Source organism: Pseudopodoces humilis, chromosome 9, assembly GCF_049639895.1.
Source record: "Pseudopodoces humilis isolate 2021_Gansu_Grassland_sample_001 chromosome 9, ASM4963989v1, whole genome shotgun sequence".
NCBI lineage: Eukaryota > Metazoa > Chordata > Aves > Passeriformes > Paridae > Pseudopodoces > Pseudopodoces humilis.
In genome coordinates this window covers 2,026,418-2,043,783 of record NC_142208.1, presented here as the reverse complement: position 1 = coordinate 2,043,783, position 17,366 = coordinate 2,026,418, and the positions used below count along the sequence as shown (strand labels likewise).

Here is a 17,366-nt window from a genome sequence, read left to right as displayed (position 1 = left end):
TGAGTTGTCTCCCGAAGGGACAGAGGAGGAAGGGGACAGGTTTTCCGGTCTTTTTGGTGGGATGTCCTCTGTGAACTCCTGCAGTCCCTTCCCATCCTTCATGGGGTGGCTGGAGGAGGTGGGAGCTGCTGGAGCCTTGGCTGAGCTTTGGTGCTCACAGGAATGCACCATGCTTTGGTGGCCCACAGGAAATCCCCTTCTACCACATCTGGAGTGGCAGCCAGCGAGCGCTGCACTGCACCTTCACGCTGGAGAGGTACAGCCAGGCCTCCACCGAGCTCACCTGCAAGATCTGCGTCCGGCAGGTGGAAGGGGAAGGGCAGATCTTCCAGCTCCACGTCACGCTGGGAGAGGTGAGCAGAGGGGAGGTGGCAGGGCAGCAAGGGACACGCTCAGACGTCTCAGCAAGGTCTCACCCTGTCCTTCCTCTTCCAGCACGGCAGCTCCTCCGACACCCTCCGCTCCCACCACAGCGGGGCCACCACCACCACCACCACCACCCAGGTGGGACCCTACGCCTTCAAAATCCCCCTCTCCATCCGGCAGAAGATCTGCAACAGCCTGGATGCTCCCAACTCCAGGGGAAACGACTGGAGACTTCTTGCCCAGAAGCTTTCCATGGACCGGTGGGTCTCCCCAGGCTTTGCTTTCCCTGCCTGTGCTCCTGACAGGAAGGCTTCACTCTGTGCTCCCTCTCAGCTGTAGACATCCAGTGGGGTTGTGTCCAGCTGTATAGGTCCATCCATAAATGGGGATAGAGCTCTGCATAATTATATCCCTCTCTATCCTTGGATATGATTTTAAACTAAAAGAGGAGAGGTTTAGGTGAGATATGGGGAAGAAATTCTTCCTCTGGCGTTGGTGAGGCCCTGGCACAGGGTGCCCTGAGAAGCTGTGGCTGCCCCTGGATCCCTGGAGGTGTCCAAGGCCAGGCTGGGCGGGGTTTGGAGCAGCCTGGGATAGTGGAAGGTGTCCCTGCCCACGGCAGATTTTGGAACTGGATGATCCCGCAGGTTCCTTCTAACCTGAACAATTCTGGCATCCATCTGTGCCACCCTCCCGCATCTCCTGTCACTTTGAATGGCCATTATATATCTGGGACAATGGCTGTGCCACTCCCACCTGGTTTCACACAAGGACCAAAGGGAGAAAGGGTAATTTCAGCAAAGCCAAGCTGACATTGCTTCTGCACGAATACCAGCTCTGTCTAAAAATTGCAGACGGTCTCTCGGGGGCTTTGGCATTTGTGTTACAGCATTCCCATCAAAGTTCACGTTCCAGACAGGTTTGCTGCTCCAGCATCCAGCATCCTCCCTCCTGCTGCTACCACAGCAGCCCAACCCTCTTCTGCTTCTCCCTTTCAGGTATCTGAACTACTTTGCCACCAAAGCCAGCCCCACCGGGGTGCTCCTGGACTTGTGGGAAGCCGAGCACCAGGACGACGGCGATCTCAACACCCTGGCCAGTGCCTTAGAGGAGATGGGCAAGAGCGAGATGCTGGTGGTCATGGCCACGGAGGGGGACTGCTGATGATGCTCCCCACGCCTGGGGGGCCGGGAGGACGAAGCAGGGGGTGAGGAAGGGTCCTCCCCCCATGGCAGGGGGAGGCACATCCGTCCTGAGCGGGGACGGGCCGAGGCCGGCGCTTCTCCCGCATCACTGTCAGCCTTAGAGACCCATCCTCAGCGTTTACAAGCAATTCAAGTGTTAAACAGCATCCCTCCTCAAGGCACCGGGGAGGAATTAGGGCTTCTCGAGTTGGGATGGGGGCTTTCCTTTTCCTTCTTCTTTTTGGGTTCCCTTCCTCCTCCTGTAATTGCATTTCTGCGTTGAAGAGACGAATACAATCCAGGCTTAACTTCTGTCAAAGGCTTCAGGCAGCTTAACGAGGCAAATAGGAAAGAAAAAAAAAGTTAAAAAAAAAAAAGTTTCTTAGGAAACGCAAATAATTTATTATCCAGATCTTTGGATGTGTCCTTTTTAAAAAAAAAGAAAAAAAAAAGAAAAAAAAAGACAGATTTATAAATCTTTTTTTTTTTTTTTTCGGTGTGCGAGAGCAAGAGCGTCGCTGTGGTCAGGGTGGCAGAGAGAGAGATTTCAATGGACACACTTTTGTAAGGAAAAGCGTGTGATCCAAGTTGAGAAAAATGTGTTTACATGTCCTGGGACCCCTAGGGAGTCTGGAGGGTGAAGTGCCTCTCCTCCCCTCTGGTTCAGGGCCAGCTCAGACCCTTCCCAAGGCTTTTGTCCTTGCAAGCTCCCTTTTCCCTGCAGCAGGAATGATGGGTCCCACTCCGCCTGCAAGGAGGGATGAGGGATGATGCCCTCTATTTAGGGTTCAGGGTGGGGAGAGTGCATCCAGATGTGGGTATTTGTAATGAATTCTTCCCTGGCATGGTTTGGGGGAGCTTTTTAGGATGACTGCGCCTTCATTTACATAACTTCAGTACAAACCAAAGATTTCAGTCCTGCGCCAACCTCCGGACTCGAGGCTAAAGGGGGAGATGATGTAAACCCAGCAGGATTTTGCGGTGAGCACCCCCAAACCTGGGCTTGGGGGTCAGAGGGAGGCGATGAGAGGGTGTGGAGGGGTCAGAGGAGAGCAGGGGCTGGCATGTGGCCAGGCCTCCGCTTCAGGTCCCTGCACTCCTGCCTGGATTTTGATGCAGCGTTTCAGCACGGATTCAGGGAGGTGTCCCTGAATGTCCTCTGGTGTCCCCAAGCTGCGAGCCAGGCTGAGCATTTTCACACGAGGTGATGGCAGTGTGTGAGCAGTGCTCAGGCTTCCATCCCTCACTGCAGCTCCTCTTTTTCCTTGGAATAGGTTTTCTGTAGCGATGGAGAAGCTGTGGGGTGAATGGAAAGCAATCGAGTGGTAGGCAGGAACGAGGTTCCTCACACCAGACACGGTGTCATGATGAAGGTAAAAAATTTAGGTTGCCTGCAGGTAGAAATAGTTACTCGCTTGAGTGCTGTATCTTAGAAATTTGTCTGTTTAAAAAAAAAATAAAATAATGAAATAGGAAGGGGGTGGTAAGCTCAGGATTAGACTAGGTCACACAGCCAGGCTGTGGATTCTCCATCGGTGGAAGTATTAGGAGCATGTCCTGCTCTGGGCTGCAGAGCCCTGGGTCAGCGTCGTGGAATGCCTGTGGCATCCCACAAAGTGCTGGGCACAGGAGCACACTCAGGGAGCCTGGAGAGCATCACCTGCACCGGGCAGCTCGGGAGGAGCTGTCAGTATTGCTGGGACATGACAGGATTCCTCTGGGCAGCTCCTGAGGCACTGATGGAAAGCACGGAGCTGCTGCCTGCTGTGTCTCGGGGTCCCTGGGGCTCACTTCTTGCTGGGTTTTCAAGGCTGTGGGAGGGAAGGGAACTTTTCCCCTTGTGCTGGATGGGGAAAACTGCTGCTGGGTGAGCTCCTGTGTCACGTTGGAAGGGCCTTATCCAACTTTTGGGTTGAATTTGACCATTTCTGAGACCCTCTGAGCTAAGGAAGAATAAGAAAATTTGGAGAGCAATTAAGACTTGATGGATCAAGCCAGCTGCCCGTGGTCTCGAGGGCTCCTTTCCCAGTTCCACGGTGTTCTCTGAGGGATGAGATGCTCTTTCAGGTCGCCTGGGAATCTCTCTTGCTCCCATTCTCTGGTTTATGGATCACTGCACCGGGATGTGGGTCTGTCCGTCCATCCATCCCTCCGTCCTGCCCGCGGGTGCCTCTCTCCATCTCCATCTGTGTTCATCTTCCCCTTCTTTTGGGCAGGCAGCAGCCACCTGGCTGGGCTGAAGTGCATGTTTGGGGAGATTCTCCCCGTTTTTCTGACCAGGGAACCAGGGAGGATGCAGGGCTTGTCTCCAGCTCCCAGGAGCCCTCCACACCTCCCTCCACACCCAGGGGTTTCTCCAGCCAGGCATTTTGGCAAAGGCAGCCCCCGTGGTCCGTGTCGTGCTGGCAGTGTCCATCTCTCCCTCCAAAATGTGTTTCCATATTTATATGTCCAGGGGATGGGCCCGGTGGCGTCCTCTAAACCTGCATCTGTTCATTCTGTAAACTAAAGAACTGTAAATAAAGTTTAGCATTCCTATTGTAACAAATTAATTTTTATGCAATAAATTATATTTCCTAGTCTAATAAAAAAAAAAAAAAAAAAAAGGAAGGAAACAATCTGCTATCTCTCCTGTTCATCACTCACTGGTTCCTGCCGCATTTGGCATCTGCAGGGATTTGGGATCCCTGGGAGCATCCTTCCAACCTGCTGTGGGCTCCACTGCCGTGGGAGGATATTGCTCTTGGAGTCCCTGATGGAATTAATCTGGAGATTGACTGATGGTTTATTTTGGGCTCACATGGGTGCTTCCAAGGCCAGGAGATGATGGCTACAGCCGTGGCCCGTGGGCTAAGCCCCCCTGTCAAGCAGTTCATTCCCTTTCCCAAGGGATATCCTACAGAAAGCAATGCCCCTTCCAGCAAAGACCGGCATTGGGGGGGATAATTTGGGTGGGGGGAATGGAGCACGGAGCTGCGGCTGCAAGTGGAGCATCCCCGTCCCCCAGCATCCCACCTCGCTTCCTCCCCTGCCTGGGGATCACGGCTGCTCTCCTGCTTCAGTCCCAGCGAGGGAACGAAGCCAGAAGGGTTTGCAGGGATGTTCCAGGAGCCCACTGCCCCTCCCTGGGCCACTCAACCTGTTCCGGCTGGCGGGGACCAGTTTCCACCAGGAGATGGCAACATTGTCCGTGCTCTGGACAGGAGTGGGCATTCTGCAAGCAGTGAGGAAAAAAGGGGATGAAATTGTTGCCCTGCCACCGCGATGGTTATACCAAAGCCATACACATTATGTATATTATTATAACAAATATACACATTATGTGCCCAGCCTTCCCAGCTGGGCCTTCCAGCTCCGGACAGGATGCTGGGGTAGATGCGCCTCAGGAGGGATAACCTCTTCTAAGAGTCCCAGAATGGTTTGGAAGGGATGTTATAGACACTCTTGTTCCACCCCCCTGCCATGGACAGGGAAATTTCCCACTAGACCAGGTTGTTCCAGCCTGGCCTTGGACACTTCCAGGGATCCAGGGGCAGCCACAGCTTCTCTGGGCACCCTGTGCCAGGGCCTGCCCACCCTCACAATTGCTTCCAAATATCCAGTGTATATGTGCCCTTTTATCAGTTTAAAGCAAATCCTTCTTGTCCCTTTCTTTACATCCGAATTCCTTTAGCCTCCACTTCCCACTGTGCTTTCCCTGATTGCACTAGGCCATCTCTCTAAGGGATAACTGGATATCCAAGTGGATAACTTTGACCAGCTGGTGCCCAATTCCACCTTTTGTTCTCCTGTTGAAATACCTACTTCTCTAATTCCCCTTAGAATTCAGCACATCGATCTCAGCCCCCCTGACGGGCTCAACACCAGCAGCCATCCCGTGAAACACTGTCAGGTTTATTCTGTGGGAGAGAAGACACCCAGCAGCAGCACAGGGGTGTCCCTCAACCTGCCCCCAGCCCCTGTGGGGGGCTGTGTCACTGCAGAGGGTCTCTGGAGTGTGGGGCAGTGATGTTTTCCCTCACAGTCACACCGTGCCCTCAAGGTGAGTGTCACAGTGTCCTTTGGAGGGAATCAAGGACTTCACAGTGGAACTCGTGCTGGTGAGGCATTGCAGGAGGCGCAGGGAGTAAAGGAGGAGCTCGTATCCCATCCTGCAGAAGATGCTCCCCAGTCCCCACCCTCCCATCCTCAGGAGGTGGTGTTTTGGTGACTTCTGACAAAAACTGAGCCCAGGCAAAAGCTTTTATTACTGCTGTGTGGTAAGCCAGGCTGTGATTAACACTGATTTTCACAGAATCATGGAACGATTTGGGTTAGAAGGAGAGGCCTTTTGGACCATCTTGTTGCTTCTCTGTGCCATGGGCAGAGACACCTCCCAGTAGACCAGGCTGCTGGGATGCCCATCCAGCTTGGGTTTGGACACTTCCAGGGATGGTGCAGCCACAGCTTCTCTGGGCAGCCTCTGCCAGGGCCTCTCTGCCCTCACAGGGAAGAATTCCTTCCCAATATCCCATCGATCCCTGCCCTCTGGCACTGGGAAGCCATTCCCTGTGTCCTGTCCCTCCATCCCTTGTCCCTCTCCAGCTCTCCTGGAGCCCCTTTAGGGCCTGGCAGGGCTCTGAGCTCTCCCTGGAGCCTTCTCTTGTGCAGGTGAACCCCCATTTCTCCCAGCCTGGGTTTCCAGCCCTCAGAGCAGCTCCGGGACACAATTCGGGGCGGGTGGGCGTGGCCAGCACCGAAGGGGCGTGGCCAACATTGAGGGGCGTGGTCAGTATCGGGGCGTGGCTATGAGCTGGGTGGGCGTGGCCTGCCCATTAAAGGCGGGCGGGGCGGGGCCGGGGGCCGTGAGGCGGCAGCGGCAGCGGCGGGGCCGGGAGGGACCCCCGTGAGTTCCGCGCTATCGGGGCGAGCGGGGCCGGGCCCGGCGGAGGCGGGGGGACTCCCGGGTAGAGCAGGAGGCCGCAGGGAGGGAGGGAGGGAGGGAGGGAGGGAGGCGGCGCTCCCCGCTCCTGAAATTCCCCGTTTGTTCGCAAAATCCGCGCTTTCCGGCATTTCCGCCTCCCCCGCGCTCTGCCCGGCCCCTCTGGGCGGGGGTCGGCTCCGAGGCCGCCGGTGGATCCCGGTGGGTCCCGGTGCCCCTGGCCAGGCTCCGGCGTTGTTCACAGGTGGTTTTCCTGCGGCACGTGATGCCGTGGGGCTCTGTGAGTCATTTTCCACGGCCGGGTGACGCCTCGGTGGGGCTGGGAGCCGCTCCGCCAAGCCCGGCCGATGCTGTGGTAATTTACACGTCAGGCCGGCGGTGTCACTATGAGTTTACGCCTTGCTCTATGGGGCCCGACGGCGCTGTTGGTTTGGCGGCTGTCGAGGGTTGTTTTGTTGTTGTTTTTTTTGTTTGTTTGGTTTTTTGTGCCTGACATGAGCTAAGCGAGGTTTCTTACTCCTGCAAGTCCAAGGGGACAGGTTAATTATTAATTATGGACGGAGGTGTGGGTGGAACCTGCTGAGTCTCAGTGCCTTTCCCCGTGCCTTTGCATCGCTGGCTCACTCCTCCCGTATTTGGCTGCTTGAGGCCCTGGCACAGGGTGCCCAGAGCAGCTGTGGCTGCCTTGGATCCCTGGAAGTGTCCAAGGCCAGGCTGGACAGGGCTTGGAGCAACCTGGGATAGTGGAAGGTGTCCCTGCCCATGGCAGGGAGGTTGGAGTGAGATGGGCTTCGAGGTCCCTTCCAGCCCAAACCACTCCATGATTTGCTGGGGCCAAAGGGGGATGGAGCCACAGCTTGTGAGCAGCACTTTTGGAGCCCTGGTGTGACAATATCCTTGTGGGCGTTGTTTTTCCCAGCGTGCCAGCACGATGATCCCGGCAGCCGGCAGCTTTCCCCCGGACCAGGAGCCCCTGCTGGAGGAGCCCGTGGGGAGCAGGTACAGCCGGCAGAAGCCAAGGGACCGCTGGCATGGGGCCTACATTATCTTTTTCCTCCTGGGCATCGGGTCCCTCCTGCCCTGGAATTTCTTCATCACGGCCAAACACTACTGGAGGTACAAGCTGCAGAACTGCTCGGATGAGCCGGGCCCGGTGGGGCAGGCGGCCTCAGACCTGCGGGTGAGTGGTACTTTTGGGGCAGGAAAAATAACCTGTTTTCCTTCCTAACTTCCTCATTTTTTTTCCCCCCCTCCACTTCCCCAGAAGGTAAGTGAATGTCCTGTAGGGTCTCACCTGCTGCAAACTGGAGGGAAAGGTTTGTTTGGTGTTTACTTATAAATGGCTGCAGGGAAGATGCTTCAGATTGCCTTTTACCTGTATTTGGACTTCTGAGTGTTAAGGTGAATCTAAAAAAATAGGGCTTAACCTTTCATAGGGCAATTTCTGCAGTGCAAGGTGTCTTCGTGGTGGTCTTGTTTTGTGTCCTTCATGATCTGGCAGGTGTAACATGAGAATCGCCTTGCAGTGATCAACATCTGGCTTGTGGCATATGGAGCGGGGCGCTTGCCATGGGGGTGATGGATGAGGCAGCCTTGGGGTGGCAGGTTAATGGCCTCTTTCTGTCCCCAGAAAGGCTGCTTCCTCTTGCTCCTCCTGCCACAGCAGGATTATTTCCCTGTGCCTCCCTGACAAAGCTGTGGGTTTGTTTCTTTACGGCTGGAAGAAGCATTGGCATGATGAGGCAGCATCACATCCACCTCTCGTGGCAGAGCTTGTTCAGGTGGTTTGGGCACTTTTTGTTTTTATATAAACACAGGGCCAGGTGTGATGACCGCCTTTCCCCTCGGATTTCTCACTCCACTGCACCCACAGCTCTTTTAATTTTCCTAGTTCTTAAGTGTCAGCTGCTTTTTTTGATGGGGAGGAAGGAGAGTGCTTATACCAGTGCTTATATGCTACAGGTGTGCTGCTGTAAAGCAAGAAACTGAATTAAACTGAGGGTGCCCAAGCTCCTGCACTGCCTGAAGGCCAAAATTGTGTCTGTGCCAGTGAAGATGCTCAGAGAGGGGTGGAGGGTGCTCTGTCACCACATGGCACGGTGTTCTCTCATATTCCCTGCATCCCACATGTTTCTCACTGCCATCATGCTGATCCTCTTGGAAAAAAAAGCTGGGTTTAAGTAAAGAATGTTAAAGCACAGCTGTATTCCTGGCTGGATCAGACACTTCTTTGCTGAAAAGGTGTTTTTCCTCTTCTTGTGTGGCCATGGAGCGATGCTGTTTCCTTTCTCCACGGAAAAGTTACGTGGCTGTCCTGTGGCAGTCAAGTGTCATCAACATCGAGCCAGCCAGCCCAATTTGTGCCCTGCTGCTGCAGCAGGAGGGTTTACCTGCACACAGAGCTGGACTCTGGAAGGATGCACCTCTGACTGACAGCCTGCTCCTGGCTCCAGCCTTTTCACTGCTGCTAATTTCATGCCCCGTGCCTTCAGCCACCGTCACGGACCTGGATTCCTTTTCCAGCCTGGCAGGAGCCCAGCTGCCAAGTCTGGAGCAGAATAGAAACTGCTTTGCGAAAGCATCTTGTGTCAGGTTTGCTACCAGGGTGCTTTGTTTGGGTTTGGGGCTTTTTAAGGCATCGTGGGAGCCTCAGTGTTTGAAGTTAATACGGGGTTAAACACTTCCATTATGTGCCTCATCTCCGTGGCTGAGGAATGACACCTTCCCCCCATTAGACTTGGATGTGGGAGGCAGATGTCGGATTTGCTTTGGGGTTTATTTCAAGGGCTCAGCAGAAAGGGAGAAGGACTGGGTATATCCTGCAGTGCCAAAAACGAAAGCATATCTATGAAGGGTGGGAATACCCAAAGAGGCAGAAGAGTTGCCATTGGAGATGGATTAAAACCTAACAAGCAAGAGAGAGGAAGATGGAACCTGGTGTTTTCCACTGGCCTAGGCATGGATTAAATTTGCCACCCACCATTCCACTGCTTCATTAAAAATGTGGTGCAAAGGCTCTTAAGTACTTGCCCAATTCTCTTCTCACTGCTGGTGTGAGCCCGTTGACTGGGAATGAATGAATATTTCCCTGGGATGCTCAAAGCGCAGCATCTCTGCTGGGTTACATCAAGTACACTCCTGCTTGGTGCAAAGCATTAGAAAGTCATTTTTTCTTCCCCAGAAGCAGAAGCAAATTAACTTGGAAGTTTATTGAGTATCCCCAGGATGGTTTGGAGGTTTGTTTTAAGTAGGTGGGTAAATAAGCTGGAGTTCTAGCAGCCAGCTTTGCATTTTGCTTTGTCTTTTCTCTTAAGATTCATCGTGTGGCTGCAGATCTTTGAGCCTCCTGCTTGGCTGAGCTGATGCCATAAGCACAGGCATTTAAGTCTCTGCCTATCTGGACCCTCTAGGAATGATTATTAGATTTCCTGTTGCTTCCAGTGAAGCTCTTGATAAGGAAGAAGAGACAAACATGCTTGTAAACTGATTAAAAATGATGCGAAGCTGTAAAGAACAATGAACTCTGCAGAGAAAACCTGCCAAGTGTGTTCTCTCCTGGTTGGACATGATGAGACCCCATCTTTGTAGCTGGATGAGTGCAGAAAGTGAAAACCTGTCGTGATAGGAGTGGACATGTAGGTCATCCTCCCCTTTGTGTGCATCATCCTACCTGCTGCCTGAGATTCCTGCAGCAGAAAAATGGGATTAAGCCCCTCGAGGGGAGGAGAGGGAGCAGACACGCTTTGATGGTGCACAGCACCATGGCAGCTATTTCCTTTCACTGTTTATTTCCTTCTGAATTTATGTCCCTGATTCCCTGAAATAGCCCAGGGCAATGGGAGGGCAAATCCCAGAATTCCCATTGCCCTGAGCAATTTGCAACACGGGCTGCAACACAATAAGGTGGACACCTACACTGTAACTCCTTGTTGTGCCATATTCAAGAATGAAATTCATGTCTTGTTCCTCCCTACAGTTTTTTTACTTTATTTTGGGTTTGTTTTTCTCTGGCAGGACTATTTTGAGAGTTACATCTCCATTGCTTCCACCGTGCCCTCAGTGCTGTGCCTGATTGGAAACTTCTTGCTTGTCAACAAGTAAGTGTTGCTCTGATCCCAAGTGCCTGAGCCACATTTCTCCCTGGCTTTGTTCCTGTCTTCTTTCCAGCTCAGGCTGCCCTTTCCTCAGGGTGATACCACGGGGCATCCTGAGCTCAGCCTCCCTGTGCAGCCAAAATTCCCTTCCTTGCCCCTGCCTGAGTTGCAGCCAGCTGAGATGAAGTGGGAGCAGCACCTTGCTCCACCTGTGTTGGCTTGAGTAAATAAATTCCTCAGTTAATTGCTTGGAAATGGTTTTCCCTCTTAAAAATACCTTTATTGTCTTCAGGGAACTGGTTGACCAAAGCCAAGCTCGTCCAGGTAGGAGCAGCACCTTGCCCTGGTTTTACCAGCCCTTGAACTGGGATAAGAAATGGATCAGCTGCACCTTGTTACAAGCTTGGCTGAAATCTCAAACAGCCTCACTGTGCCTTCATTTTTACCCTTCCTTATCCTGTATCAAACTCCTGCGTGGGTTTGCATGCCTAATCTCCAGATTCCAGCTCCTTGCCTCACTGCTTCCCCATCTCCTCCCACCTCTCTTTATTTTCTCTGCCCTTTCTGCCAGCACAGGAATTGTCCTCCCATGTGGAACCTTCGCCTTGTGGTTTGAAGCACAGGAGTGATTTCTTCCCCTTGTCCCCAGGGTTCCTGCCAGTGTCAGGATCCTGTCCTCTCTCTTTGTCATGCTGGCTGTTTTCCTGGTGATCACGGTGCTGGTGAAGGTGGACACCTCCGCCTGGACCACGCGCTTCTTCGCCCTCACCATCGGCTGCGTGGCCGTGGTCAGCAGCGCCTCCACCGTCTTCTCCAGCAGCCTCTTCGGCCTGAGCAGCTGCTTCCCCATGAGGAACCTGCAGGCTCTGATCTCAGGTTGGGTGAGATCCCATTGGGATCGTGCTCTTGGACTTTCCCTGCTCGGCTCCGTGGTGTTCTCTCTCCTGCCTCTGGGGTTTTGTCATGTGGGGTTTGTTGTAGAAGCTTAACTTTGCCCTAATGATAAAGGGAAGTTGCTGAAGGAGAAACTTGCTCGGTCACGTGAGCTTTGGTTTCTGTAAATAGCCATAAACTGACCCTGGAGAGTTGCTGGGTGCAGGGAGAAAGGAGGGAAGGAGATGCCATCCCCCTGCCCTGCCATTTCCAGCAGAGGGATCTGCAGCTTTGCCTTGTCTGCTCCTTTCTGATCAGCATTTCCATGAGTGATGAGGGGCAGGTTGGGAGCTGTGAGTGATGAGCTGCCTGGAGCTTTGATAACATTGTAAATGTGCTGTGCAATGGTTGACAAACCAAGAGGAGAGGGGGGAAAAAATCAGGGTGGTGAAATTTTTCCTGGGGCCAAGACAGGAGTGTTTTAATGAGTTTCTCAGAGAAGGAAAGCACCACATCCCTGAGGAGGCACTCCTGCCACCACTGGCTTGAATTTCCATCTGGGGGAGTGCAGAAGAGAAGCTGATTATATGCATGCCAGTGGAAAGCCAGGTTTAGGCTTTGGAAGTGGTTTGGACTCTTTCTGTGGGGCTGGGGACCTGCAAGCCCAGCAGGTTGGGTCCCATCCTGACCCCTGTGTGTGCTGTGTTGGAAGGGGGTGCAGGTTGGCACCTGGGCTGTGGTGCAGCCCCACACATACCTGAGGTATGGCTTGTGCATGTGTGGGGCAGGGCCTGAGCTGTGTGCCCTGGGGACCTGTGCGTGTCAGAAGAGGAATTTCTGGGCTCCCCCTCTTGTTGTCTGCCCCTCATTGTACCCATCTCTGTTCCCACACTCAGGCCAGGCCATGGGTGGCACCATCAGCGCCGTGGCCTCTCTGATAGACCTGGCAGCGGCGGCCGATGTCACCGACAGCGCCCTGGCCTATTTCCTCACCGCCGACATCTTCATCGTCGTCTGCATCATGGTCTACCTGCTCCTGCCCAGGCTGGAGTACTCCAGGTGTGTGCCAGCCTGCCAGGGGCACCCCGTGGAGGGTTTGCAGTGGCATTGCTGGGGGATCCATGGGACGCTGGCCGGTCCCTGCCCCGTCACCGCCGCCAGCCACGCTTCCCCTTTCACCGAAACCGCAGGCTGAAACTGGGCGCGTGCTGAGTTTCTGCCAAGCTTTCCCAGGGCCGCTGGTGCTGGCGTTCCTAAAATGTGTGGAGTCAGCAGAGAGCCCTAATCCGAAGGCAGCCAGCCAGGAATGTCCCCATATCGTGGGTGCCACTGGGGATGTGTGTGACCCATTGGTGCTTGTAGCCCGCAGAGCCGTAGGCAGGCAGCAGGGGGCTGTGAGCACTGAGGGTGCAGAGAGATGGGGAGAGGGGATGGTGGGCTTACCTGTGTCTCCAGCTTCTCTCCTGTCCTCTCTGCAAATTTCAGTTGCATTTCCCCCATGCTTCCCTCTGTCTCCAGGTATTACCTGGGCAGCCAGAAGGAGAGCCCCTCTCTGGTCACGGTGCCCCCTGACAGCTCCATGGAGGCCGAGGCAGAGCCCCGAGGCACCGTGAGTTCCTCCTTCCTCGAAAGAAGCGCTGGCATCCCCCCACTCCGCCCCATCCTGCAAAAGACCGCCCTCCTCGGCTTCTGCCTCTTCTACGTCTTCTTCATCTCCATCATCATCTTCCCCTCCCTCTCCTCCAACATCGAGTCTGTCAGCAAAGCCTCGGGAAGCCCGTGGAGCAGCAAGTACTTCACACCACTCACGTGTTTCCTCCTGTACAACTTTGCTGACTGGTGCGGGAGGCAGGTCACCGCCTGGATCCAGGTGCCTGGCCCCAAGAGCAAACTGCTGCCTGCCCTCGTCCTCCTCAGAACCATCTTCCTCCCTCTCTTCATCCTCAGCAACTACCAGCCCCGGGCTCACATCCAGACCGTGGTGTTCAACCGGGACATCTACCCCGTGGTCTTCACGGCGCTGCTGGGGCTCAGCAACGGCTACCTGGGCACGCTGGTCATGGTCTACGGCCCCAAAATCGTGCCCAAAGAGCTGGCTGAGGCAGCAGGGGTGGTGATGACGTTTTACCTCGTGCTGGGGCTGGCTCTGGGGTCTGCCTGTGCTGTTTTTGTGGTGCATCTCGTGTAGATGGGCAGAAGGAGGAGGATGCCCTCAGTTTGTGGTGCTGCTGTTGGGTATTTGGGGTTTGGGTTTTATTTCCCAAAAGAGTCAGTTACCCTCTGGTTTTGAGGCAGGCTGTGCCTGTCTTGGGAGGGGGGAAGCTGCATCCAGGGGGATGCAGAGGGAAAGTCTCCCTTCTGGGAAGGGGAATCCCCTGTGCTTGGGAAGGTTCTGTCAGACACTGTCACTCCCCAGTTCAATGGAGCAGGGACCAAAACAGCTTTATCCTCCCCAGGGAGCTCAGGGAAGCACCAGGGACACAGGGATACCATTCCTTACCCATGTGCCAGTGATTTTAAGCTGAGCCCGGGGCTTTTGGGGGCACCTTGGGTTTTGCTGCCGCACTGTTACGAGTTCAGCCCTTCAGGGGTTGGGTGGTCTTTGGGCGGGATCACCCCTCACCGAGCTGTGATGGTGATGTTCAACTAAAAGGGATTTGAGCCCTTCTCACAATTTAGGGAGTGAGTAGCAGCTGCCCCAGGGATCAGGGCACAGTTTTGCACAGATTTCATACAATCATTGCACGAAAAAAAACTAAAAAAACCATATATATATAAAAGGGAAACCACTCCACTTGGAATTTTGCTTGCTTTAATTTTTCCACGTAAAACTGAATTGAGGGATCATCTACCCCTAGCTTGGTGCCACTAGTGTTGGGGACTGTCCCCTGGCCAGAGGAGCATTTTTCCTGCTGTGACTGTGGTGTGACCCCCCCCCAAGGAAAGTGAAATGCTGAGTGGGCCTAACCTGAGGTTTTTAGGGTGTCTTCAGTCTGCGTTCAGAGAGCTCTGTGAGAGCCAGGGAGAGGCATGAAGTTCACAGCAGAAATCGGGTTAATTCATGTAGACAGGCACCATATGGCCTCCAGATGTTTTCAGAGGGGTGAGCTACTGTGACACCCAAAATTATGGCCCACCCAAAGAAGACTGGCTTTCAAAGTCATTTAGACTCCCATATGCCAGCACAGCCTGGACTAAATCCGATTATAGTATTTATTTTCTCAAATTGGCTGGATTTATGGTCTAGAAGAGGTGAACTGATAAGCAAGGGTGTAATGGCAGAGCTTGGCAGTGCAGTGATGCCTCAGAGATGCTGTCTGTGGAAATTAATTCCTTTAAGACTGGGTTAGGAGCAGATGCTCCTTGACTGGGATGTTCTCTCAGCACCTCCTGCTTGCCCACGTTGTGGTGGAGCTGCTGGATGTGGGGCTTTGCTGGGAGAACAGCAGGATGCCTGCAGCAGTTGGTCAAAAAGGCCAGCCTAACTTGGTGCTGGCAACCAAAAAGTCCCTTTGTGGCCTTCAGTGGGCCTGTCTTCCACCTGTGCCTTTCCCCCCAGTCCAAGGAATGATGAGATTTGGCTTGGGTTTTTTACTGCTTTGCATCTCTGCTCTTCTTCTCTGTGTTACAGACAAAATTCCTCTGGAGGGAGAACTCAATTATCTGGTACTGTTGCTAATAAAGATAATTCTTGATCCTGTGCAACTGCTGGTGTCCGGAATAATTTCTCTTGGAGATGCACCGATGCATGCAGTTTTAGCTTGCATTTTTCCTTCTGGTCATCCTTCTCTCCCAGCTTGGATTGTAAACTCAGAGAAATCCCTGGCACGGGCTGGGTGAGGGAGCCCTGAGATCACTGCAGTTATTCCAGTGGAATATCCCCAAGTGACATGCAGGTAGGTATGGAGAGCATTCCTGTGGCAGGGGGGGTGAGCAAGAAGGGGATTTATCCTTTGGTTTTGGTGGCATGCAGCTAAGGAAGGTTAATAAATGAGGGGGGAAAACCAATACAGGTGCAAAATGGGCAAGAAGCAGGTCTGGGCATAAAGCAGGGAATGCTGGTGGGAATGCCATGATACGAGGGTGGATGCTGCCAGGCCCCTGAGCCATGAGCTGTGGGTGATCCCCCTGTAAAAGGGGAGGGATAATTTATAGGGAATTGCATAGAACGGCAGGGAGGTAATTACAGTGCCTGGGAGAAGCCACATCTGCTGCTCGGCGTGGGCCTTACCAAGGAGCTCCAGGTAAGGAAAAGCGGGATGAGGAGGGAGGTGGTGGTGAGGTGGAATGAAGGCTGCTGGATCTGGGATGCACCAAAGCACAGGTCTTGTGCCTGGGGGGCTTGAGGTGGTGTCAAAAGCAGCCATTGTCCCCAGTTGCCAGGCCTGGAATGATGCTGTAGCCAGGAGGAGCACTGTAGGGATCCAAGCCTGCTTCATGACATTTAGCTGGGAGATAACACTGCCTTCTAGTTCTCCAAGAGCTTCCCAAATGGGAATTGCTCCCCAGAACTGAGTTCCAGGGAAAGACCCTGGGTGTGGGCAGGGCTGGAGCTGAGCTGGCTCCACATGTCTTCCTCACCTGCCAAAAAATGCATTCCCAGGTTTTGTTTCTGTGATTACCACATCCCCTCAGCCAGCAGCTCTGTTTTCCCATCTCCCAGCCGAGGAAGGTGGGTGTTGATCCGGCTGGCATGGCCAGGGCCACGTGGTTCCCACAGGGCTTGGCCCCCTCTCATCTCTGGGTGTAAAACGAGCTGTGCAGGTGCTGCAGAATTCCGGAGGGCGAGCCCACAATGCGAAACGGAGTCAAAGACACAAATCCCTGCGTGGTGCCCAGCACTTGCTGGCACTGTGACCTGGGGTTTGGAGAGTCCCAGTCCTTCCAGGCCTGGCAGCCCAGCACAGAAGGGATGCTGTGTCAGCCTTTGGAGTTCAATCCAACCGGCCAAGGGGGAAAGAAAGCTGGGAACTGGCAAAGCAGCAGCAGCAAAGGCAGCAGGGGGCAAGGGAGAAGGAGGGGAAGGGATGAAAGGGCACCAAGTGGAGGAAGCGCATCTGCTGCTGCTTCTGCTCAAAGGAAGAACAACTGAGCCTGTGCTGACCTGGTTTTGTCCCCTCTCACCTCTGTGGTGCCAGCTCCCCCCTCCCTGCTTCAGAGCTGGACCGGGGTCAGTGTTGGTACTGGGGGCTTCGATGTAAACAGATGTGCTGGAGGAGGAAAGGGAGTTTTTGGTATGGAGTTATCCTCCCCTCACATCAGTTGCAAGTGCCTTTTCCTCTTTCTCTCTCATCTCAAAGCCTTTTCCAGGCTGTCCTCCCTCAGTGGAGTGCCCACAGGGTAGGAATGCTGCCCCCCTCTCCATCTGTGGCACCAGCCTTTGCCTTGCAGGGGCTTTGGTGCAGTGCTGTGGTGCCCTGGGAGGTGGGAAACACCTTTGAAATGGTCTTTAAGGCCCCTTCCAACCCAAGCCAGTCCGAGATTCCATGAAACACGAGTGGCCACCGGGGGCTTGGGAAGGGCCACCATCCTCAGCAGAGGAGCTGAGCTGATCCTGCCCCTGCACGGGTGCCCCAGAGGGAAAAAAACAACCCAAACCTTGGCTTTGAAACCTTGCCAGCCAGCTGCAGGCTTGCCCGGCTGCTGTTCTCCTTTTACATGTTTTATGGAGTAATTTGTACTATATTTACACAGCAGTGATAAACAGTTTTTAAAATGGAAGCAAAGAAAACGCTGCTGGATGAATTGTTACAAAAAAGCCCTGTTTGCCATTCCAGCAGGGGGAAAAAAAAAGGGATAAAAATCACCATCCTAGGGACATGCTGTTCATCAGATCTGGGTATTTTTTCCCTTGATTTGTGTGCCTAATGTGAGCAGAAGAAGTCGCAGATGCATGCTGAATTCTGCAGGGAACATATGCATGCATTT

General features: G+C 53.7%; 2 protein-coding genes across 6 annotated transcripts in view; both read left to right on the top strand.

Moving 5' to 3' along the window:
- Window positions 1–4,060, top strand: part of UNC5B (unc-5 netrin receptor B) — a 53,908-nt gene extending 49,848 nt beyond the window's left edge. For all 3 annotated transcript variants that reach the window (XM_005530524.3, XM_088059732.1, XM_088059731.1), the window contains 3 exons: window positions 189–353; window positions 436–626; window positions 1,365–4,060. In XM_005530524.3, coding sequence (XP_005530581.2) covers window positions 189–353; window positions 436–626; window positions 1,365–1,530 — 522 coding nt within the window. In that variant the 3' untranslated portion in view covers window positions 1,531–4,060. The remainder of the gene's footprint in view (window positions 1–188; window positions 354–435; window positions 627–1,364) is intronic.
- A 2,339-nt stretch (window positions 4,061–6,399) lies between these two features.
- On the top strand, window positions 6,400–15,143 carry SLC29A3 (solute carrier family 29 member 3). Of its 3 annotated transcripts, none has more exons than XM_005530523.3 (6): window positions 6,400–6,435; window positions 7,391–7,651; window positions 10,486–10,568; window positions 11,215–11,441; window positions 12,335–12,497; window positions 12,957–15,143. In XM_005530523.3, exons 2-6 carry the CDS (start codon window positions 7,403–7,405, stop codon window positions 13,624–13,626), a joined length of 1,392 nt encoding a protein of 463 aa, XP_005530580.1. In that variant the 5' UTR covers window positions 6,400–6,435; window positions 7,391–7,402; the 3' UTR covers window positions 13,627–15,143. The 3 variants fall into 3 exon arrangements, with proteins under 3 accessions (XP_005530580.1, XP_087916091.1, XP_087916092.1); XM_088059965.1 differs by having other exon boundaries at window positions 6,430–6,496; XM_088059966.1 differs by lacking the exon at window positions 6,400–6,435 and adding an exon at window positions 6,693–6,715.
- The last annotated feature ends 2,223 nt before the right edge of the window (window positions 15,144–17,366 follow it).

Bases quoted from the DNA above. Each gene is read 5' to 3' on its own strand.
- SLC29A3 (XM_005530523.3), top strand. From the start codon at position 7,403: ATGATCCCGGCAGCCGGCAGCTTTCCCCCGGACCAGGAGCCCCTGCTG. The intron at 7,652-10,485 runs GTGAGTGGTACT...TTTCTCTGGCAG, and splicing joins AGGCGGCCTCAGACCTGCGG to GACTATTTTGAGAGTTACAT. The intron at 11,442-12,334 runs GTTGGGTGAGAT...TCCCACACTCAG, and splicing joins CCTGCAGGCTCTGATCTCAG to GCCAGGCCATGGGTGGCACC.